General features: G+C 37.6%; 4 protein-coding genes across 9 annotated transcripts; 2 read left to right on the top strand and 2 right to left on the bottom strand.

Annotated features, from left to right (window-relative positions):
• Positions 1-228: 228 nt before the first annotated feature.
• On the top strand, positions 229-2,330 carry LOC115627847 (adapter molecule Crk). Its single transcript, XM_030523706.1, has 7 exons — positions 229-362; positions 816-955; positions 1,034-1,156; positions 1,223-1,430; positions 1,494-1,622; positions 1,720-1,878; positions 1,948-2,330. Exons 2-7 carry the CDS (start codon positions 924-926, stop codon positions 2,209-2,211), a joined length of 915 nt encoding a protein of 304 aa, XP_030379566.1. The 5' UTR covers positions 229-362; positions 816-923; the 3' UTR covers positions 2,212-2,330.
• Positions 2,331-2,811: 481 nt separating this feature from the next.
• On the bottom strand, positions 2,812-7,203 carry LOC115628021 (tetratricopeptide repeat protein 39B-like). 3 transcript variants are annotated; one of them, XM_030523951.1, is made up of 9 exons: positions 7,152-7,203; positions 5,174-5,313; positions 4,793-5,116; positions 4,575-4,732; positions 4,346-4,511; positions 3,935-4,263; positions 3,323-3,811; positions 3,118-3,258; positions 2,812-3,048 (listed from the first exon to the last, which is right to left on the bottom strand). In XM_030523951.1, exons 2-9 carry the CDS (start codon positions 5,300-5,302, stop codon positions 2,955-2,957), a joined length of 1,830 nt encoding a protein of 609 aa, XP_030379811.1. In that variant the 5' UTR covers positions 5,303-5,313; positions 7,152-7,203; the 3' UTR covers positions 2,812-2,954. The 3 variants fall into 3 exon arrangements, with proteins under 3 accessions (XP_030379811.1, XP_030379812.1, XP_030379809.1); XM_030523952.1 differs by lacking the exon at positions 7,152-7,203 and adding an exon at positions 6,406-6,424; XM_030523949.1 differs by lacking the exon at positions 7,152-7,203 and adding an exon at positions 5,688-5,706.
• On the top strand, positions 6,999-13,975 carry LOC115628020 (ATP-binding cassette sub-family D member). Of its 2 annotated transcripts, none has more exons than XM_030523947.1 (9): positions 6,999-7,776; positions 11,041-11,715; positions 11,789-11,887; positions 11,952-12,091; positions 12,171-12,343; positions 12,407-13,293; positions 13,363-13,452; positions 13,519-13,644; positions 13,721-13,975. In XM_030523947.1, exons 2-9 carry the CDS (start codon positions 11,102-11,104, stop codon positions 13,818-13,820), a joined length of 2,229 nt encoding a protein of 742 aa, XP_030379807.1. In that variant the 5' UTR covers positions 6,999-7,776; positions 11,041-11,101; the 3' UTR covers positions 13,821-13,975. The 2 variants fall into 2 exon arrangements, with proteins under 2 accessions (XP_030379807.1, XP_030379808.1); XM_030523948.1 differs by lacking the exon at positions 6,999-7,776 and adding an exon at positions 10,500-10,926.
• A 1,796-nt stretch (positions 13,976-15,771) lies between these two features.
• On the bottom strand, positions 15,772-20,847 carry LOC115628022. 3 transcript variants are annotated; one of them, XM_030523955.1, is made up of 7 exons: positions 20,434-20,847; positions 18,382-18,557; positions 17,991-18,259; positions 17,510-17,626; positions 17,043-17,435; positions 16,434-16,848; positions 15,772-16,334 (listed from the first exon to the last, which is right to left on the bottom strand). In XM_030523955.1, the coding sequence occupies exons 2-7, from the start codon at positions 18,439-18,441 to the stop codon at positions 16,074-16,076; spliced, it is 1,515 nt and encodes a 504-aa protein (XP_030379815.1). In that variant the 5' UTR covers positions 18,442-18,557; positions 20,434-20,847; the 3' UTR covers positions 15,772-16,073. The 3 variants fall into 3 exon arrangements, with proteins under 3 accessions (XP_030379815.1, XP_030379814.1, XP_030379813.1); XM_030523954.1 differs by having other exon boundaries at positions 18,382-18,554; XM_030523953.1 differs by lacking the exon at positions 20,434-20,847 and adding an exon at positions 19,333-19,508.
• Between the last annotated feature and the right edge of the window lie 1,595 nt (positions 20,848-22,442).

The raw sequence follows: 22,442 nt of genomic DNA, 5'->3' as shown, positions 1-22,442 counted from the left end.
TAAGAGTCGAGAAAGATTACTATTTGTTTTAAATTATTTATTGATTATTAATGCTTTTCAAAATAATAAATTGTACATTGATATATGTACATAAGATATTTAGTACCATATTCAAAATGAACGTTGACATCACAAAAACATCGATATTGGACGTATCGCTGTCTGCAAAATTACATAAATTTGTGAAATATCGGTATATCGATAAAATATCAACAACCCTATTCTGAAATCAAGAATAAGGATATAAAAGTGTGGAGATAAAAATCGAAAAGAAGAAGGAAATATACGTCTGAATTGTTTTAAAAATCTGCAGCCTGCCTTTTTATGTTTGTTACGACAGCGGCGGCAACAAAACTAAACCAGTGAGTGCAACTTACACATATAACATATGTAAATACGGGTAGAAAGCTTGTTTGTGTTGCTTGGTGTTCTACAAATGTTTGTGTGTATGCACATACATATGCACATATACACACGATATAAGCGCAGAATAGCACAAAATACATGTACATATGTGAATACATATGCAAACATATTAAATCGTTTTCTGTGCAGACTGACGCATAAGCGCATCACTTGCATACACATGTATGTATGCATGTGTGTTTTATGTTTATGTGGCGGTAAACATTATGTCAAGACATGACCATATCGAATTATTAATATATATGTCTGTGCGCTTATGGTACATTATACATACATATGTACATACACATGAAAACATCTTTATAATTTGCAAGCTTATAAAACCACGCCCACTCAATGAGTTCTCCACTTAAAGCTGGTCCTGATTTTCAACCCAATTATCTTTGCAGCAAAAGCATTACATATTGATTAACATGTGCTGATGCTGGGGACTAGATTTTTGGATTGGAGGAGTTGGTTAAGTAAAATTAAAGCGCACTACACACCTCACACCTAAAATGGATACGTTTGATGTGTCGGACAAAAGCAGGTGAGCTTTGTTTGCTGATTAGTTTAGCATTGAAGTACATAAATGACGCAGTGAATAATAATTTTATTTTCCTGCCAGTTGGTACTTTGGTTCGATGTCTCGACAAGATGCCACGGAAGTGTTGATGAATGAACGCGAACGTGGAGTTTTTTTGGTCCGCGATAGTAACTCAATAGCTGGGGATTATGTTCTTTGTGTGAGGTAGAAAAATGTAATTTATGTTATTGTTTTCTTGTTAATCAGCGTGTGTATTTTTCTTAAATTTAGAGAAGACGTCAAAGTGAGCAACTACATCATCAACAAAATCCAGCAACAGGACCAAATTGTTTACCGCATAGGAGATCAGTCGTTTGAAAATCTGCCAAAGCTATTGACATTTTACACCTTGCACTACTTGGACACAACACCGCTAAAACGGCCGGCACAAAAACGAGTTGAGAAAGTAATAGGAAAATTCGATTTTGAAGGCAGTGGCGTAAGCATATAAGAACACTGAGATGTTGCTTGCAGCTTATCGGCATTTCGTTTATTCTCACAGGATCAAGATGATTTACCATTCAAAAAGGGTGAAGTTCTCACAATAATTTGTAAAGACGAAGAGCAGTGGTGGACCGCTCGCAATTCCTTAGGCCGAAGTGGACAAATACCGGTTCCTTATGTGCAAAAGGTGCGTTCTAATTTAGTTTAATAGATGGTACACAATTTTGTTTGCCAAACAGAAACCAAGAAATCTCTTATTTATATGTATATTATTTCGTCAACAGTATGATGAGTCCGTGGACGAAGACAGTTTTGATAATTTGCATTCTGGAAACGCTTGCACTAATAATGCGCGCTCGCCGCGTCCCTCGAGCGGTAACTCTGATACACCCACTGTTTCTTCAAACCAGTTTAGCAACACATTAAAAAAGACCGATCTAAATGTAAGTGCAGATGATGAGAATTATTTATTTTCATATTTAAAAATTGATTATTCGTGTTAATTGAAACAGCGCAAGTTGCCAGCATACGCTCGTGTTAAACAATCGCGGGTACCGAATGCCTACGACAAGACTGCGCTAAAACTGGAGATTGGTGACATAATTAAGGTTACTAAAACCAACATTAATGGGCAGTGGGAGGGCGAGCTAAAGGGACGAAAAGGCCATTTTCCATTTACGCACGTTGAGTTTGTCGACGATTGTGATTTAGGCAATAACTGTGCAGACACCGACCCCACGCGATTAAATAACGCCAGCAATGAATGGGGCGAATAATAACAAAATTTCAATGTGTATTTTTTTAAAAATAATTTTAAGCATAAGAATGTATCAAAACGTGTAAGTGGTGCATGCTGATTGTTAAAACATTAAAACATATTAATTGAACAACAACATTTAAGCATTGGACACAACTCTTTCAAAAACTTAAAACTCTTAACAAGCAGCTGGAACGTACAAAATAATAAACTGGACCCACAATATACATATAATATGTATATGCAGATATGCGAATATTTTTATTAGGTTGTACACAGTAGCTGTGCCAATGTCCTATCGTTTTAAAATATTGAAAAACGTTTTTAAAAACGAACAAATGTTGAAATGTTAAGGATGTTATGGAATAGCTAACGCTTTACATATAAAAGATCGCTTTATAATTCAGTAAAATTATAATAAATATATGTAATCATATTAGGGATGTGTTGAAGTGCTTGATAATTGGTCTAGACTAAAACAGAGGACGACCGAGGACCTGTTCAACAATACTTCGTTGTTATTTCTGTACTGAACTTTTAGCTAACGTGGGACTCATGTCGGTCCTCTACCTGAAAGAAATGGGGGTTACAATTTCACAGATAAACAACTTTTTGCAAATACTTTATTTATGATCTTTATTTTTACACTGCGTGCGAATAACTCAATTCTTATTTTTTATTGACCTCTGTCCACAAAACGTAAAACCCAAAAACCCACACATACATACACAAATACATATAATACAGTTATAGTTAGTTATATTATTTGACTGTGACATCGCTCTTCAGTTCCATTAAGGCAGCGTGAATGCGAAAATGAAGCCGAGATTCTAGTGAAAAATGTGAGAACTTTTTCCTGGGGGAATGGGAATTATGAGGATCAATTGAATTGTTAATTTAAGAGATATGTTTAAGATATCCTCACCTAGTATCCTGCAGCATTGCTATTGCTTGTGCTTCGCGATTTTCGAAAGCATGAACCAATGCAGCCTCGCAGTAAGCGTAAGGAATGATAAAAGTATCCTCCTTAATACTGTTCTGTAGTCCAATACATTCTTCCAAGTCCCTACACAGAAAGGAATATCTAAATTATGAGGATATCCCTCAGGTACTGAAAATGCTTAACTTACTGCAGGGCAAGTGCTGGCTTTTCCATTTGACGGAAACAGGCACCACGTAGCAATAAACATAACGCCCGATTATCTGCGTAATATGACTGAAGACTGGCCTCAGTTCGGGCCGTAACAAAAGACAATTCCTTTTCGATCATTTGAAGAATGCCATCGGCAATGTTATAGTTTTTGCTAAAGACTTTAAAAACATTCCACAGGTACATGAGTTCGATGACCGGAAGGATCAACTTCCCATTTTGCGCCGTATAGCGAGCAGCTCTCTTCGCCATAAACTTCTCCATTGGTAGAGATTTTCCCGCGATTCTTTGCCTGCATGTGGGAACATCGCGCATTAGTCCCTCGATTTCCCCGATGTCCGATTGCGAGGGGTTCTTATGCATAAGCTTAATAACAGCTAGCTGATAGGCGTATATAGAACGGGACCAATTACTCTTTTGCAACAAATTTGTGGCATATACATCGGCTTCCTTCCATTTCTTTTGCAAACTAAAACAATAGCCCGAAGGAATCGGGAAAATTAATGTGCTTTCACTAACGTTTTCTCCCACCCCCCTCTCCGTCTCTTAAAATATATGTAAGTTACATAAATCGCATTAGAGGAATATTTACCAATTAAGCCAAAGAAGATCCCAAAAGGTCAGGTGGTGGAATTGTGGCCAAACATCCTGAGAACGCCAAGATTTAATATACCAAGTTTCGCCATCCACAAGATTACCTTTGATAAACTCTAGGCGGCCTTTAAAAAACAGAATCCACACACCATTGGGATACTTTTCTAGCATGGCGGATAGTATATCTTGACATAGTGTCAAATCCCCATGCTGATGACTTAGCATTGCCACCACCATCAAATGATAGCCAAGGAGTGTGAGCGCACAAAGCACTTGACGTAGTCCCGCCTCCTGGTACCCTATGTACAGATCATTTAGACCCGAGTGCTAAAAGCAAAACCGATACAAGCATTGAAGCAAAATGTCCGAATCACCTATATATAATTTGCTATATATTATTCAATTATACCTTATTCGCCGTAAACCCAATAAATTCCAGTATTTTGACAATACGTGCGGGTAGCATGGAGATCATTAGATTGAATGTACCTATGCCCATTCGAACTCCGCTGTCGAAGTGGGATTTCAGTGTCAATGATTCCCACTTGCGTTGCTTCATTATCTGTTCACAGGATCTGTAAAGTACAGAATGTTATAAATAGACGTTACCTAGGATTACGCGCGCAAATGTCACCTACCTATACAAGTTATAGCATTGTCGTACTTTAAGGCTACCGCGGATTAGGCTGCTGAGATTCTCATCCTCAATAAATGTGAGCAGGGCGTTGAGCAACAAGCCTTCGGCCATGCACAGTTCGGCGTGACACTCAAGGTCTGTCATTTGGCTGAAGTTTTTCTAAGCGATCGAGAATATCTATGCAAATATAATTACAAGACCCATAATAAACGTACTAACCTTCTTGAATGTTTGGCCAATTGACTCGGTTATTGTGGTTTTTTTCTTGAAACGCTGACATAGATCAAGGCATTTTTTCAGCTCATCCGATGCCTCTTCAATATGCTCAAAAGTAAGGACTGCCTCTAGGAAAGAGAAAACTGCATAGCCCATAGAGTGATACAGACTGGTATCGGCGAATGGTTTTAATAATGTCCGTGCCTCCTCGAACTTGTTATTAAAAAAATAATTGATTGCTATTTGTGCCTCTTCCAGCGAGGTGTCTAGATCCATTTTCATTCGTGTTTGGTCCAACTGTTGCTCATCCGAGCATGCATCATAAAACTGTTATTTGGATAGTCGAGTGTAAGTCATTTATCATTAAAATTATGTTTTTCATACCTCAACTGAGTCATCATCGTTGGAGTCGCATTCATCGCCCTCCATATTCTTAGCTTGACTACGCCATGCATTTATTTCAGGGCTAGAACTGGAACCTGGACCTGGTCCAGATTCAGAACCGGTTGCCATTGTTAATTATTCTGAATAACATGAAAAAACAAGGTTCTCATTAAAAAAAGTATATATCTATATATGTATATATTTATATATATACATGTCCACATGTACACCTACATACTAAATAAATATGTATCAAAATTTTATTTTATTATTTTATTTTAGGATCGAAGCTATTAATAAATTTTTTTAAAAATAAATTATATATATATATATATATATATATAGATATATATATATATATATATATATATATATATATATATATATATATATATATATATATACATATAATTTATTTTAAAATATATATAATATATATATATATATTTATATATATAAATATAAATATATATATATATATAGAGAGAAGCATTTTTTGACTTTAAATTCTTACTATAGCAATCGTTACTATAACAAAAGATCGTTATCTGTCACATGCAAAGATAGAAACACAAGCACACTCAAATAAATGATGGGACTATATGCACAACGATTCGAAACTAAAGGTTATCCGGGTAATTTGAATGCTTTTGCTTAATCCATTGGAATATTTAGCTCAAAGGTCAAACGCACACCACAGTAGGTCTAGACCTCAGACCCCAGAGTCAAAGCCCAAGTATGATGTTTGCAACCGTGTGGAACTGAAAATTATAATTGTTGCTCACTAGATCGCGTTATGTGGACCGTGGACTCTGACAGCCTTTAGTGCAATGAGTAAATTATACTATATATACTCGTATGTACATCTGTACGTACATAGGTAGTTAAAAGTACGCGACCGGGTACCGCAGCATTATGCACCATAAAACTCTAAACTCATTTTTTATACATACGTGTATATACAAACATATACATACATATGTATATATGTATGTACATATGATTACTATTTTGTAATCCACGTACACACTACACTGAACTAGTATTACATGACATTTAGAATTTAACGACTTTACACATGTGGGAAGACTAATTGAAATTTAGGTGTTTCGGATAAATGTTTATTTCGTTTGAGATTCTCTGATTCTCGGTCAGTAAACAACACCTTTGGGTTACAGCCCTGTAAGGCATTATTATTTTAAGTACGCATGTGTAGATATTGTTTACATTACATCTTTTTTTGCACTTTCAAGGGCCGGTATGTTTATCGAGGTGCATAGTTGAACTTGATTATAATATAACTGAGAACGGTGAGAATGCGAGTGGGAAAATAGACGGCAATTCATATGCAAAAGCTCTGTTGTTCTTGTTCATGATTAAACAATCCATGTTGGACTGCACAGTGGGCCCAAAGGGTTGTGATAAGTAAGTGTGGGTGGTTAGGGGCTGACCCAAGTTTATTTATAATACAATTGATACGAAAACCAGAACTTGCTTTTTACATACAGAAAATGTTTGCATTATCATTCGGTTGGAATATTATTAATAAATGTCCAATTGGTCTGCAATCGTTTGGCTTAGTATTATTTATGCTGGATTCTTCAGCACCAATGTGCCTCATGAAAAGCTTTTGCGTTTCAAACACATTTTATTTCGATTTTAGCAGCCGCAGAAAAGGAAATGAAAAACTAAGCGCAAGTACATTAAGCTTTAAGCTTTTGCGTTGTTCGGTCGTGTTTTTATTGTGCTCCGCATGCATGGAACCACACATATATAAAAAAAAATACTGTTTCTGTTTTGTTGTTGACCTACTATATATACATAAGATAGAAATACATTCAGCAAAGTCTTTTTAAATATCGGGAAACGTGTGCTTATGCTAACTTCAAAAACAACGACACATTAATAGAAGCAACAACTAAAACAGCCGCAGCAGAAATAGAAACAAATCACACAATCATCAAGCTACCGTGTTTACATTTCGATTTCGATTCATTTCGATGGTCGGGCTCGACTGCCTCTGATAATTTGCATGCATCCTACAGATACAGCAACAGACGACGACGACGACAACAATAACAAGAATAAAATTAATAATAGCAGCAACTATACGAGTGCGTCATATTGTTGTGGCTTTGGTGTTTTTACTTCAATTGCGCGTTCGCGTTACTCTAAATTAATTATTTTATGTGTACATTTTGCATTGTTTTGCTTTATTTCGCATTCGCGTCGTGTTTGTCCACGAATGGAGAAGTGTGGGAGCTTTTCTCGTCAAAAGTATTTTGCAATCGCTGGAGTGTGTAGTCACAGCAGTTGCTGTTTGACGACGAATTAAGGTGTAAAGCGAGCAGCGGAACCAGAAGCAGAAGCTCGATAAAGGCGAATACAACAAAAACAACTCAAAGAACGAAACATAAACATCTGAAAAATAAAGTGCGCATAGAATGCGAACATAAAAACAGCTGATCGGGCGCGACAAAAAGCTAACAGCTCCAGCTCCAGCCAAAGAAAGAGAAGGAGGAGAGTGGGAGCACAAAACGACGTGATAAGGAATAGCAATAACAGCAACAGCCATTATGCACTTGCACTTATAAAATGACAAAGTAAATTAAAAAACAACAACAACACCAGTAATAATAATAACAAAAGGAGCGCATGCATATTGCAAATTTTAACAAAGAGAATGCCGTTACTGTCAATTCAACATGTACTCGTATAAGCATGTACACACATTCATACAAACAAACATCCATATATACATACATATGTTTATGTATGTACATACATACATATAATGTATTTGCAATTTAGCAAACAACCTTCACAATACAATTTACCAAAATTTTACAATGTCAAAAACATGAATAATTTGTGAGATGCCAACAAATATACATATTTAATGACACGTATGTATGTATGTACATACTGTATATATGTATGTACGTACATATGTACACACATATGTATGTATGTAGCTCCGCACATCAGCGCACATTCCTCCTTTTTATTGTTCCCACTAAAAGTACATATGTACATACATATATACACTTAAATGTATAATTGTATTTTTTGTGTGATAGAGATTTGCCGAATCATTTGGTTTTCATAAACATCTATACAAATATTTTAGGGCCAAAGTCTTAGTGCAATTGATAATCTATCAAGACTTCCGCGTCAGCTAATCTTCGACCCAATGTGTTTAGCTAGGGGCGAGCTGACCAAGTTGGGGGGTTCTGTGGCGCGGTTCTAATCAGCTCCCCACTTATCTCAAATGAATTTCGTATAGCTTAAAACAAAAATATGTAAATATTAAACTGGTGCGATCCGGAAACTGGTGCGTTTTTTACTTATTTGTTTCTCTAAAAGCAAAAAACCGCCAAGTTTATGTATCCAAAATATTCCGTTTGAGAAAGACATAAATATGTATTTGGTTTGGCATTTAAGATATCATATCTACCTGTCTGCCTTAGATAAAAAACAAGAGCATTTTTAAATTAAAAACAAGAATGCTAGAGTTGAGTGGACTCAACTCTTAAATACCCTGTAACCACTCCCACAAAAACAATATTTTTTATAATAATATATTTTTTTTAGTTAATTTGAAACAAAAATTAAACTAATTAAATAAAATTAACAAAATTAAAAATACATACCACGTACATTTTTGAAAGAGTACATTTGCCTCAATGTTGTGTCTATGTGTGTCAATGCGTGACTCTGTGTTCGTGTGTGTGTGCAGTGCAGAGTTGAGTGAACCAAAGCAGCAACAAAACAACAACAGCTGCGTGCAGAACATGGGCAGATATTGTACTGATAGATTTAACTTTTTTACATTAAACCTATCGTAATGAAACCTATGATGAGGGCACATGGGCACTAAAATAATATAATAGCCAAATTTAAGTAAAAAATTACGGGAGTTATGGAAAATCACTCAAAGTGCGGTATTGATAGACGGTTATTGTTATACAGATCAAGAATATATACTTTAGGGGTCTGCCATGCCTACTTCTGTGTGTTACATACATTCGCACTAAACTAGTATACCCTTCTACCCTTTGTGTACAGGGTATAACAACAGCCTTAGGCCAGACCCCTTAGAGACCGACACTTGGAACAAATACACTAATATAGAGATACCATATAATATTATTATGGAACTGTGTGGCCATGTTCTTCAAGTGTACTTAGTACGATTTCCACTTATTTCCACTGCTTATCTTTTGAACTTTAACTAATCCGATAAAGACTAATTTAATTAAATATTTACTTATCTATTAGTCATTAGTGCGTTGCCCGAAAGAGTAACGAGAATATCATACATTTGCCGCCGATCTCTCTCACTTTACGTACATACTTATGTATAATTCTTAGTAGAATTATTTTGATCGTTTCTTTAGATATCGTTACCCAGAATTCCAAAATCTACTAGTATTGCATCCCATTCATTGTGATGGAAAAGATGAGTCTAAGAATGTGTCATTAGAAAAACAAAGTTTCTTCGTAGTATTCCCCAACAATAGTTCAGTTCAAGTTGCTTTTCGTAACACTCATCAATATGTATAGAAACGATTTCTTCTAATTGATATAAAGTAGAAAAGCATACATATTTTATGTCAGCGCTTCTTTCTATTATTTTTGCCTTTTATTATACCAATTGTAGATTTCAAAACTTTCCTTTGAACACGTCATCTGGAAATAATGATGGAAGTTCAACAATAAAATGATCCCAACTCACATTTTGTAACCTTTAGTATGGTTATGATTGATACTTTTCCTGTTTTATTAATCGCTTCTCGTCAGAACATTAATTGCACGTGTATATACATACATACAAGTATGTATGTACTTTGGATGTCCATGGGTCAATGTCTGCGAGTTTTTCCACGATAGTAATCAACAGCCTTTTATGGCGGCTTTAAAAGTTTTGCGTGTGTATATTGTTGCTACTTGTTCAATTGAGAGATTAATGGTTCAAAGAAAAAGAGCTGTCTCCATGCTGCGATCCTTTGGTATTTAACGTTCGCCTGTATGAGTAACTGGGACAAAAAGGATATACATATATTGATGCGATGAACTTGGAACCATAGTATTACTTCTTATTCATACATAAATAGCTTTTTATATATGTTTATATAAATATATACATATATGCATATACAATATAAATGATTACACAACGCACATGTTTAAAGGTCTGGATAGTGGGATTGTTTGCGAATATGTAATCTAATCCAATTGGAGTTATCAGCGATAGATTAAGCTAATCGTAGGCCCGCAATAGTATCGCTCATTTGCTTGTAGACTGTTTTTTAAGGAGCATTTACTTTTCTCAGTTCAGCAAAAAAAAAAAAAAAAAACGATAACACGCTGGTCTGTAATGTGTTGGTGAATTTATGTCTGGAAAATATAACTATGTGGAGAAGGTGACGGAGACAGAGACCCTTGAAAGTAAAATTTAAACGTGCCACTTACAATAAAGCTTACCATATTGCGAATTTGGAGAGGTTCTCAATAAATTGGTATCGTTATCACAAAATTTCGTATTGCCATGGCCAATGAGGTAACATTGTTACCCAAAGCAACACAAGTATTTCCGTCAAGTGAACCACCACCTTAGGCTATGTCTTAAAGCAGCAAATCGTCTTTGGTTACAATAGTCCAGACTGAAGGTGCGACGAATACGAATCGCACTACGGATGTGCGCAATCTCGAGTGTTATGTGAATAATGTGCAATCTGTAATATCCTTAAGTACGTTTTAAACGACGGTCTTTAAAATGATTTTCTTTTTTTTTTTTATAAAAAATAAGATCTGATAAATTCAGAACAATTAATTATAAAGATTTTTTTCTTGTGTTTTTACAGTGCTAGAACTGATATCCTGCGCACTTAATTGCTCAATGTGAATTAATTTAGATGTGCTAGAATGGCCGTGCTATCAAAATATATAGACCGCATAGCGGAAAAATATGAGCAGACCGGTCTTACAAAGCACGCGTTTAGCTACGCTCTGGTCGGGACCGCCCTTCTGGCCCTCACCATCAAAGTCACCGTACCGTATGTGAAAAACTTGCAAGAGGGCTCAGCGAAGAAGTCTAAAACAAAAGTCAACAATGGGGCACTCACCCCTCTAGTGGCCAGCTCAGACTCGGATGGGACGGATGAGGACTTTAAGTTGGCCGAGGCAGAGAAACTTCTGGTGGCGCAGCAACTGAAGAAGAAGAACAACAAGAATTTGCTGGAGCCCGGTCTTAACAAAGAGTTTTTGAATCAGCTAAGTAGATTGGTTAAAATAATGATACCACAGGCGCTTTGTTATGAGACTGGCCTGCTTAGTGTACACACATTGTGCCTGATATCCCGCACATTCCTGAGCATTTACGTGGCCGCTCTGGAAGGTGCTATCGTCAAGTTCATTGTGCGCAAGGATGTGAAACAGTTCGCCCTTGTGCTGCTCAAGTGGTTCGGAATAGCGATCCCAGCTACATTTATAAACTCGATGATTCGATTTTTGGAGAGCAAGCTGGCTCTGGCCTTCCGGTAAGAATCTTACTCAATTGGTAGTGTTCGGGTCCCTAAATATCATTTTGCCTATTGTCGTTTGAATTTATAGAACACGATTGGTGCGACATTCGTATCGCCTGTATTTCAAAAATCAAAATTACTATAGGGTATCCAATTTAGATGGTCGCATAGAAAACGCAGATCACAGGTGGGTTTATTGAATTGAAAAATAGGGGAAGTGTTTAATTTACATTCCTAATTCCGTTTCATAGACTTACCGAGGACATTTCAGTGTTTGCCAGCTCAGTGGCCCATTTATATAGTAGCTTGACCAAGCCCTGCTTTGATCTGATGCTTATCGGTTTGGCTCTAATGCGGTCATCCCAGAAAATGAAGGCCAACATGCTTTTAGGCAAGTATTAATGAATTAATGAAGACAATTTCGCCTCTTAAAATCGTCTCAATATCGTCTATGATTTCTGCATGTATAGGTCCGGCCTTATCCGTCAGCGTTATATCACTGACGGCTCACATTCTGCGCATTGTCTCGCCAAAATTCGGTCAGTTGGTGTCTGAAGAAGCCAACCGATATGGCTATTTGAGGCACATACACTCGCGTATCATTACCAATGCCGAGGAAATTGCTTTCTATGGTGGTCACAAGGTACATTTTTAAACTACTTTAAATACTATATGTTCGAAATACAAAACTCTTAACGCTTTTCAGGTGGAGATGCAGCAGCTGCGTCAGGCCTACAATCGGCTGGTCAATCAAATGAATAATATTTTCACACAAAAGCTCTGGTTCGTCATGTTGGAGCAATTCTTTATGAAATACGTGTGGTCGGGCACGGGTATGGTCATGGTATCCTTGCCGATTCTAACTGGTGGTGGTGCCTCGGGCAGCTCCAGTGCCGATGGAAATGGCAATGAAGATGGGCAGGGGAACGATTCAAGTTCGAGTGTTAGCGAACGCACACAATATCTGACGACTGCTCGAAATCTTCTGATTTCGGCAGCCGATGCTATAGAACGATTGATGTCGTCATATAAAGAGATTGTAGCTCTGGCTGGGTACACTTACCGGGTAGCCGGTATGCTAGAGGTATTCGAGGAGACTGCACAGGGAATTTATAGCAAGGCAACGGTGGCTGAGAACGATGAGATGAATGGCATTATTGAGTTCCGAGACGGCAAGCCCATAGCCAAGGGTCGCATTATCTACACCGACGATGCTGGCAATATGTCCATTAGCTTGCGAGCAGTTCCAGTTGTGACGCCCAATTGTGATATTGTTGTGCCAAGTCTGACCTTGTGCATTGAGCCGGGTGTACATGTTCTGATAACGGGGCCCAATGGGTGCGGCAAGTCCAGCCTGTTCCGTATTCTGAGTGGACTGTGGCCCATTTATGCGGGAGAGTTGCATATTCCACGACCCGTCGAGGATAAGCCGTGTATGTTCTATATTCCGCAACGGCCGTATATGTCAATTGGTAGTCTGTGTGATCAGATCATATATCCCGATACGCGGGAGGATATGAAGCGCAAGGGCATAACTGACGACGAGTTGAGAAATATTTTGAAAATGGTCAGCTTGGAGCACATCGGGCAACGGTACGTACAACGGAACATGGATGAGAATATAGTTTGAAATTATATGAGAATTCCACCTTCTACCTTTAGTGATAGTTTCGATGTGGTGCGCGACTGGAAGGACATACTATCTGGTGGTGAAAAACAGCGCATGGCAGTTGCTCGCCTCTTCTATCACAAGTGAGTATTTCAAAAACACATTGCCAATTAAAGACTTCACTAATTTCCGATTTCGCTATATCATAGACCGCGATACGCCCTTCTCGACGAGTGCACCAGCGCTGTATCTATTGATGTGGAGAGCTCGATATACGAAGTTGCCAAGAGCATGGGCATCACCTTGCTGACAATAACTCACAGACCTACCCTATGGTGAGATCACATAGATCACATATACAAGTATGCTAAATACTGAATCGCATCTATATTATCGCGTATCTGCTTACAGGAAATTCCATACACACATACTGGAATTCGATGGACAGGGTAGCTGGAGATTCCGAAAAATGGACGCCAATGAGCAGCAGAAAGAAAAGTTCCTTCACTAACTGCCGTTGAGTATTACATATACGTATATTACATACATATATACATACATTACGTATGGAGAGAGTGAAAGAAGGGGAATTAGAAGAATTAAGAGAGAATGGCAAACACAATGCTGCATATAAAATGAAAAATATAGAACACAAATGAAAAATAACATGATGTTTTATCGCTGTATCATTTTAATTGTGGAAATTACACATACGAGTACATCATTAAGTTGTAGCGAGAGCAATCATTTAGAACAATATCGGTTTCAATTGTTGATCGTGTATTTTATTGAAACAATTGCCTCTACAAATTTCTTCTTTGATCGTACATTTTGTTTATTTGTTGTTTAGTTTCGTTTTATCTTTATTATAATACACAATACTTACACATATGATATAGTATATATATAGTGTATATATATATATATATATATATAGTATAGGTTTCACATAACATCTTAAGATACTTTTTCATGTAATATCAATAATATGTTGTTGTTTTTGTGTTCATTTTTAAAACATCAACCATGCGTAGACAATTTCACATTTACTTTTTGTTTTATTTTGTTTGTTTTAGGTTTTGTTTTTTTTTCTGATTATGTGTTTGCTTCATTTCTACTGCTCTAAATATATATATATATTTTTTTTGTTGTTGTTGTTGTATATATGTACATATATTTAAAAACTTGCGTTTCTTTATTGTCACGGAACTACCAATTATTGTCAATCTTATTTATATGAATGTAAGTATGTGTTGTAGTATTCGGGCGATGAGAGCGGGGCCTTTCGATGGGTGGGAATCAGGATTCAATTTAAATACATACACACCCTAAACGAAAATATCACGACCTAATATCTAACGAAACAATATCAATCAAACAATAATAATAATAATATCAAACTAAGTTGGTAAGTGAGTTAAAAGGAACACACAACTAACTGTTCTCCTCCTCTTGATATGGTTTCAAACGACTGTTTGTTCTTCTTGTTGCCTTTGAGTGTAGTAAGTACTGATTGTTTATCGTTTCCTTCTCATTATAAACTTTAGTTAGGGTATGCAGGCACAGGTAAATACATACATGTATGACTATCTAACCTTACGCATGTAAGAACATACATATGTATGTGTGTGTGTGTGTGTGTGTAAGTTAATTCATCGTAGGTACTGATTCATATAAACACTGCGGCTGAGTAAGTGTACGTATATGCATATGTATGTATGTATTGCTGTGATCGTGAGTGTGTGCGATTGAGGTTCAAGTCAAATCTTGCCTCAAATACAAACGTGAATGCGTACCTCCTTACATTCGTTAGTATTCAATATTCAATGTTCAGTGTTCAGTATTAGTTCAATATAATAAGTTGCTTACAGATTCTAATAGAATTCTGATGCTGATTCTCATTCTGATAGAATGCTAAGAGTGAAATGAAATCCTGATTAATCCTTCCAGTCAAAATTTGTAGCTTCGTCCTACGTATCATATCATATATGATTGTTTTGTATCGGAAGCATTTGGTTACTTCTAAGCGAATTAAAAAAAAAAAAAACAATTTTTTATTACAAGAACATATGAAGATATGGCAAATCTTATTATATAGTACATATTCATACACAATAATTTATCATATTTGTTCTTGAAATTTTTGTATCTTTGGATTCATATACATAATAGGTATGTATAAAACGAAAAAGATTAGAAAAAGTAGTACATCTACCTATTTCTGATGTCCTCATAAATAGTAAATATGTATGTTAATATGTGAAGTTACATTTTGTTTTGCATATTCCTTATTATGACTGACTTCTTGGATCGTCTGTGCAAGTAACACCGACTCTGCCGACTGTACTTAAATTTTACATTTCAATTGACAAGCGTTTCTCCTTTTACATTTCATTTGTTTGTTAGATATTCTCAATGAACGTATTGTGTTTTTGTAGTACATGTATTCACTTTTTTTTTTCTTGTATAGTTTCATTTGTTTCCTTGTATTTACATTACCGAAATTCGCCGTACAGGTTCTTAGTAAGCCATTTTCGAGATGGGCACAACACCGTTTATATATGTATGTAGTTGCATTACACGATTTCTATACAAAAATCTTTACATAATAAAAATAGTTAGAAGAATATACATAAACCCTAATGTGGAAAGTTTTTAGGTCGAACAGAATAGACAATTCATTTTCGTATAATTATTCTTGTCTTGAACTGGCAGAACAAAAATCGAATCAACTCAAATTTGGATTATGACTTTCATTCAGCCCTTAATAGCCATTGTAGTCGTAGAAATCAAATCCAAATTGGTCAGATTTAAGCTGCTGTGGCGGCGACACAACACCAACATCTCCGCTCTTTTCCTCATCTCCAAAATCTTCCCTGACATAGAGCGGCCCATTGGCTCTCATATTATATTCAATTGGAATTGGATTGAATGGGGATAGGTAGTTTCCATTTAGTTTTGCTCCATCAATATGTAAGCCATTCAAGTTTCTTGCATCTCGCTGGAAATAGTCGCTAGGAGAGTGCTTTTAAGGGGTATGGGGAAATGTATTAATATATGATTATTTTCATGTAATTACTTATAATTGGCAACTAACTACTTGTATTAATAAGCCGTAACTCACCTGTTTTAGTAGTGAGCGATTTCTTTCTCTGAAATGCGATTGTCGCAACGGATATGTCCTTGGTATGCCTATAACTGCCTGATCTCTATCTGAGAGCTCTGAGCCTGAGTTGAACCCAGTTGCAGGAAGCTTTATGCGAGCCGCCCGCCCCGATTGTCCTGCGGCCGAGTTACCCGAAAATATATTTCCCGCTGCCGAGGCATGCCCCATGCGGCTCGAATAGCTGCGGGCCGATGCGCGGGCTCCTCCATTTCTGTGCTCATTCTTGCCATTGGGGCCAAAGGCTTGTCCATCAGCAATCGGCACTCGTCCATCGTCCATATATTGCCCAACACTGCCGTCGGGACTTCGATTCTCATCCATCAATATTGAGTCGGATTTCGAGAGAAATGGTGGCTTGTAAGACGACTGTATGCTGTGAATCAGATCAGAGGTAATATAGCTATGTATATTGGATATATTTCTTGAAGGTCGCCCAACAAGTTGGGGGCCTTTGAAAGAACTACTTTAAAATGAAATCTATCATAAGTCTCCGAATCACTTAAGAGATTACGGGCATTTAAGAATTATGGAGCTGTTGCAATATTTTATTCCTCCGAATGAACTTACTTTTGGCCGTTTGTTATCTCTTTAAGAACTGCCGCTCGTGCTGCCAATTCTTCGGCTCGACGCTGCTGTGTTAGTTCCTTTGCCCGCTCTGTCCAAATGAGCTCCTTCAGTTTTTGGAAGCTGCCTTGCACAGCAACGGAATTCGGATTACCTCCGCTGTTAGAAGTAGTCACTGAGCTATTGGGACCGCCGACATATCGATTTTGGGTGGATCTGCGCGAGGATGGACCGTTCGAAGGTCGGGTTTCGGCGCCGTAGAATCTTGTCATGCCACCTCCATCGACTAGTCGCTGACGTTGTCCATAAGATACACGTTGGGGAACAATGGGCTCCCGACTGACAACTCGGCCGAAGACGGGGGAACGGGAACGCTCCCTTGTCCCCATTCTAAGGCTGAAATGTTTCATTTCGTTTCAATTTAGATTTGTTTCTTCTTTTTTTTAGCTTAAACTTCTGCTGCTACTTACGAGCCCATGGTCCGCGAGTTGGAATATAGAGGCTCCCACACATTGTATGTAAAAGGGTCGCGATATGTTGGTATTTCATTTGTTATCTCTGCTGCACGAGATTGTCTCTTGGAAAAGCTGTGCGAGAGTTAAGGTCAAAAGAGAGTAGGGGAATTATAAGTATTTCTAATTTTATTTGTTTCCTAAATTATATAAATTAGTCCCCAAATATCATCCAAATATCTCAACAATAGAGGAAACTTTACCATACTCTACTTTTATTTTATTTTGCGACTCAAAACTATTGCCCCTCGACCCATCGCCTGCGCGACCACAAAAATGTAGATGGGGTCTAGAATTCGTATTTGGATAATGTAAGTATTGTATGACGTTATTGTCTCGATTCTGTTAGGGCTGCGGTATTCGCTCAGGCGAGGAATATCCTCCCAGCATTGGTCTTACAATCTAAACTAATCTTTATAGGATATGAAGTAAAACTTACATCCACATCGCACGTAGTTGCTCACATGTTGGTTCCTGGGAACTGAGTGGAAATGTTTTTGGAACAAAAACTTCTCCGACAGCACTCACATCGCTGCCCTCGACCAGGCCATTGCCTGCAGTGGGAGCACCGTCTACGCCCTTGACTCCATTCTCTGTATCCGTATTTCTCTGAGATGCATAGTCACGGCTACGAGCATTTAGGAAGTTGCCATTTCCGTGTGTTAAGCATATCAAAATAACCAATATATCTATTTGTACGTATTTGTTCTGAAACGCAAAAGGATTATACATATTACAGCTGATGGATGAGCTCCAAGGTCTCGTTTCTTCCACTGACCACTTGGTTGGCTTAGGTGGTAATCAGAAAAATATAGGAATGTTGTACCTACCAATATACGGTTACAAAGCATCTTCGTCAAAAAACTTAGATTGAATCCAATGATTTGCATAAATCATATAACGATTTCCAAAACTGGTTCTGGATCCTTCGTTATTGTAACAATTTCGGTAGCTTCTCTTCTTAGGCTGATATGATCTGGATATGTATTTAAATAGTGTTGATCTGCTAATTGTGGGAGAGAATAAAACGCTATTTTAAATTTTGTAATTTTAAGTTTTGTTCATAAAGGCATGCACTGTTTACAGGAAAATCAGCAAATTAGAATTCTATATAAAAAAGAACATATGTAAGTAAGTTGTACGAGTGTAAAGGAAACCCTTTACTGTGAGTTTTTATCAAATTCAGAAAGGTGGTAGAAAGTTGTATTTTATCAAAATTAAACTGATAGATTTGTAAAGTAGACTAAAAGGTGCTCTATTTCGTTGATCATGTGCAGGTACCGGTTCGTCTACTCGGTATTACTTACGTCACCATTACCGATACTGAGACACTTCGACACATGAAATTGTTTTGGGAATGTTGTGAGGATTTGTTTCCCCACATTTGCAGAAACATAAATGAAATATCTTTTCGAGTTTTTGATTATCGTTTCTGTTTTGTTCATTGGATGCGAAAATATGTGGTAAAAATGAAATTGTTGTGCCGAATACTCTAATATTCAAATATTAATTATGTAATCGTACTTCGCCTGATTGCTTTACATAAGAAATTAGTATTGCATCGGGGAATTAAAAGCGCTCCCAAAGTACGGTTCGAAGTGGTTAGTTGTAGAAATGTGCTAATGCGATTGAAGAGTAGAAATTATTTGCTTTGTACAACATTACGAGAATACGTATGGTGCAAGTGCTGGACGAACAAATAAATATTGGTGCTTCTATTGTTAAGAGGTGCTGGTGCTTGGTGCATTGGTGCTTGAGTTATTGTTTAAAAGTTGATTTACTTTTCTGCGGTATTTATGAGATTTTCCGATTGCTATGTAGGTGCTCAGGAGTGGCTCTGCCTCGCATTTTTTAGCCACCCACAGTCGCATACAAGTACGTCGTATACGCGATGGATAACCATAACCATAACCAAGGGATTCAGCCATTTTGAGCTGTAGGGGAAATTGTAATTGCACATTCATCATTTTATTCTCGCCTTCTTCCAAATTCCATAGTATTTGAAATGTATTAAAAAAAAAAAATCATGAAGAAATAAAACAAATAGAAAACAGAAAACAATAAGACAAGACAAGCGACAATCGAGTCAATATCTTTGACTCTGACTGACAGCAACAGACAGCTTGATGGACTGGAAACAATCATTTGCGTTGATATATATCATAAGCCATCGATCAATTTATTGAATCAATTTATTGGTGATATTCGTTATATTTTTCACAAGCCACATAAGTACCACAAACAACTTTTTTAATTGGATTTCTCTCTCAGTTCGAAAAGGATGTCGATTGTCGAGTCTCCTCCAGTCCTCCACTCCCCAACTCCTCCACTCACATTTCTTATACGCCTTAAAGCTTTAAAGAAAGCCGACCCACCCAGAAAAATATTCACTCAGGCACGCACACACATGGACATATACATATGTAGGTATATGTATATATACACATGCATGCGTGCATGTATGTATGTATACCGCTCACTCACACTTTGTACATTCATGTGTGTGTGTGTGTGTGTGTGTGTGTGTGAGTGTGTGTTTGTGCTTGTACGTACAGGCAAATCATTTCCCGCGCCCAACTTAAATGGCGAAGGAAAATCAAATTGCAAACACGAACTTAATCCATTTTGTAGGCGAGGTGGCAAAGGTAAAAAGGTCGTCTCGAATGTGTATATATGTATGTATACATATACGTATGTATGTGTGTGTATTTGTGCAGCACCGTTGAGTGTGGCTTAAAAGTTCAGAATTGTTGGCGCTGTATCTCTATAGCTCGTATTTGTGTGTGTGTATTTGTGTGTATGTGTGTGTGTGTTTGTGTGTGTGTGTGCGTGTGTGTGTGGCAGGTGTGTAGTTATATACATATATATGTATGTATACATACCTTAAAGTTGTTGCTCAGCACAAACTCACGGAATAGAAAACGATTTTATAATTTATATATATGTATATATATTTCTGTTTTTAATAAGCGTTTTACGCGTCTACTGATAGTTAAGCATTTTATATTGCATTGATTGGCATTATTGTTGTTGGTATAATTTTTATTGTTTAGAAGGAGTCAGCTAAGACAATAGCAGTACTATGGATGTCCTCTGCCTAGATAACTGCTATTGCCATTGCACTTGATTTTTCCAATGAATTTCTCAATGAACGGAACGTGCAAAAAAATCTTAACTATGCCTATATGCCTGTGTGTATCTCAGGAGCAGTTAGCAATACTGTGGGTCTGTGTTGTTCGTTTGGGCGCTAGTCCTGCGACTATTCCGACACTCTACTTGAACTGAACTAAATGTAGGTGGACTTGAATTGAAACTAAGCAGCCAGCCAGAAGCCAGCAGCCAGCAGCCCCTAGGAGCAAGCGAAAGAAGCTCACACGTATTTAACTTCCTTCCGTTTTGTGTATTCGATTCTCGTTTCGTTTTTGTGAGCTTCAGCATCGGCAACGACAACGGCATCGGTAACGGTAACGGCAACAGCAACAGCCTCGTCGTCGGCTTCGGCGCCTAAAAGCTTACACGTTCGGCCCTTTCATAGGTGTTAAGATGTTTGCGTGTATGTGTGTGACATTTGCGTGGGTGCGGGCGTTTCAATATGCGACTACACATACATACATATTGACCTGGCATCTGCATCTGTGTGTGTATGTGTATGTGCGTGTGTGTGTGTGTAGGTGTGTCTGTGGATGTGTGCGTCACTCACACAATTGCGCTCTGCCATGAATGAAATTTTAGCAGGAACTGTTGCTGGAATTCTCGGCTCGCAGCTCCCGTTATTATAAACTCATCACTCGGCCTGCTTCGGCATCGGCATCGGCATCGGCATCGGCTTTGGATTTCGCTTGCCTCTGTTCGGCCCCTCTGTTCCTGTTCGTGTTGAATTTGGGCTTGGCTGGTTGTGCGAAATTCCTACTGGATATTTTCTCACTGCCTCTCGGTACATATTCTCCCAGGACTTTAGGCTGGACCTATAACTTCTTGTGTGGAATATAACATTTATTTACAAGTATTACTACTAATCTCCTCAAAATAATGTAAAGCCAATTAAATATTTTAGCTAACCAAGCAATTATGCTTGCTTATGCAAAAATATTTAGTTGAATTATCAGTATAAATCTCAATAAATGAACGTGTTTATTAATGAGTTATTGGAATGCCCCTACTACTCGTTGTATCAGAAAATATATCCAGCTCAATCTCATCGAAAACGTAGGCCGTAGGAAACCAGTGTGTGTCAAAGGACTCGCCAAAAGCTGACGCAGTTACGAAGCCATGAATGAATTTGCAAACTTTTCAATGAATGAAAGCAAATCCGCTGAACAGTGGCAAGTAGAAAGCTTCTCTCTCCAGCATATGTGTGTGTGTGTGTGTGTGTGTGTGTGTGTGTCACCGTTCGCCTATGCCTCGCAAATGTCCTTTTTGGGGGCGTAAGTCAAATGCAAGTGACGTACGACGGGCATAACTGTTAAAGGTTACGACTGGGCGTATCAAGTGGCATGACGTGTAACACATGTACATATACAAGTAGTATGTATGTATATAGTACACACAAACATACACACACACATACAGACCAGTATGCAGACAGCTTCAGAGCTCTATTTGACTTGCGAATACATAAATATGTGTATATATGCATAGTATACACATAGGTATGTACACATATAGTATATGACCAACACCCACCTGCGACAACTGCAACAACTAATACGAAATTCTCTAAATAATTAGAGAGTTTCTTAGTCAACTCACTGAAAACTCATTTAAGGTTGTGTCAGCTGGGTTCGTCAGGACTTATATAAGCAATTGAGTATTTCCAATTAATGAATAGCTACCTGCCATGTGTGCGAATTGGTTCTACCGCCAGCTTATATGGCCAAATCACACTTGCGAC

The sequence above is a fragment of the Scaptodrosophila lebanonensis genome, unplaced genomic scaffold, assembly GCF_003285725.1.
Source record: "Scaptodrosophila lebanonensis strain 11010-0011.00,11010-0021.00 unplaced genomic scaffold, SlebRS2 tig00000098-arrow-pilon, whole genome shotgun sequence".
Taxonomy (NCBI): domain Eukaryota; kingdom Metazoa; phylum Arthropoda; class Insecta; order Diptera; family Drosophilidae; genus Scaptodrosophila; species Scaptodrosophila lebanonensis.
This window is presented reverse-complemented; position numbering and strand designations above follow the sequence as displayed.

Excerpts from the sequence above, each read along its gene's own strand:
- LOC115628020 (XM_030523947.1), top strand. The coding sequence starts at position 11,102 with ATGGCCGTGCTATCAAAATATATAGACCGCATAGCGGAAAAATATGAG. Across the intron at positions 11,888-11,951 it reads ATAGAAAACGCAGATCACAG|ACTTACCGAGGACATTTCAG; the intron begins GTGGGTTTATTG and ends TCCGTTTCATAG. Across the intron at positions 12,344-12,406 it reads CTTTCTATGGTGGTCACAAG|GTGGAGATGCAGCAGCTGCG; the intron begins GTACATTTTTAA and ends AACGCTTTTCAG.
- LOC115627847 (XM_030523706.1), top strand. The coding sequence starts at position 924 with ATGGATACGTTTGATGTGTCGGACAAAAGCAG. Across the intron at positions 956-1,033 it reads GATGTGTCGGACAAAAGCAG|TTGGTACTTTGGTTCGATGT; the intron begins GTGAGCTTTGTT and ends TTTTCCTGCCAG. Across the intron at positions 1,157-1,222 it reads GATTATGTTCTTTGTGTGAG|AGAAGACGTCAAAGTGAGCA; the intron begins GTAGAAAAATGT and ends TCTTAAATTTAG.
- LOC115628022 (XM_030523955.1), bottom strand. The coding sequence starts at position 18,441 with ATGCAAATCATTGGATTCAATCTAAGTTTTTTGACGAAGATGCTTTGT. Across the intron at positions 18,260-18,381 it reads TGCTTTGTAACCGTATATTG|AACAAATACGTACAAATAGA; the intron begins GTAGGTACAACA and ends TTTGCGTTTCAG. Across the intron at positions 17,436-17,509 it reads AACTCGCGGACCATGGGCTC|CCTTAGAATGGGGACAAGGG; the intron begins GTAAGTAGCAGC and ends GAAACATTTCAG.
- LOC115628021 (XM_030523951.1), bottom strand. The coding sequence starts at position 5,302 with ATGGCAACCGGTTCTGAATCTGGACCAGGTCCAGGTTCCAGTTCTAGC. Across the intron at positions 4,512-4,574 it reads CAATGCTATAACTTGTATAG|ATCCTGTGAACAGATAATGA; the intron begins GTAGGTGACATT and ends TGTACTTTACAG. Across the intron at positions 3,812-3,934 it reads GATCTTCTTTGGCTTAATTG|TTTGCAAAAGAAATGGAAGG; the intron begins GTAAATATTCCT and ends CTATTGTTTTAG.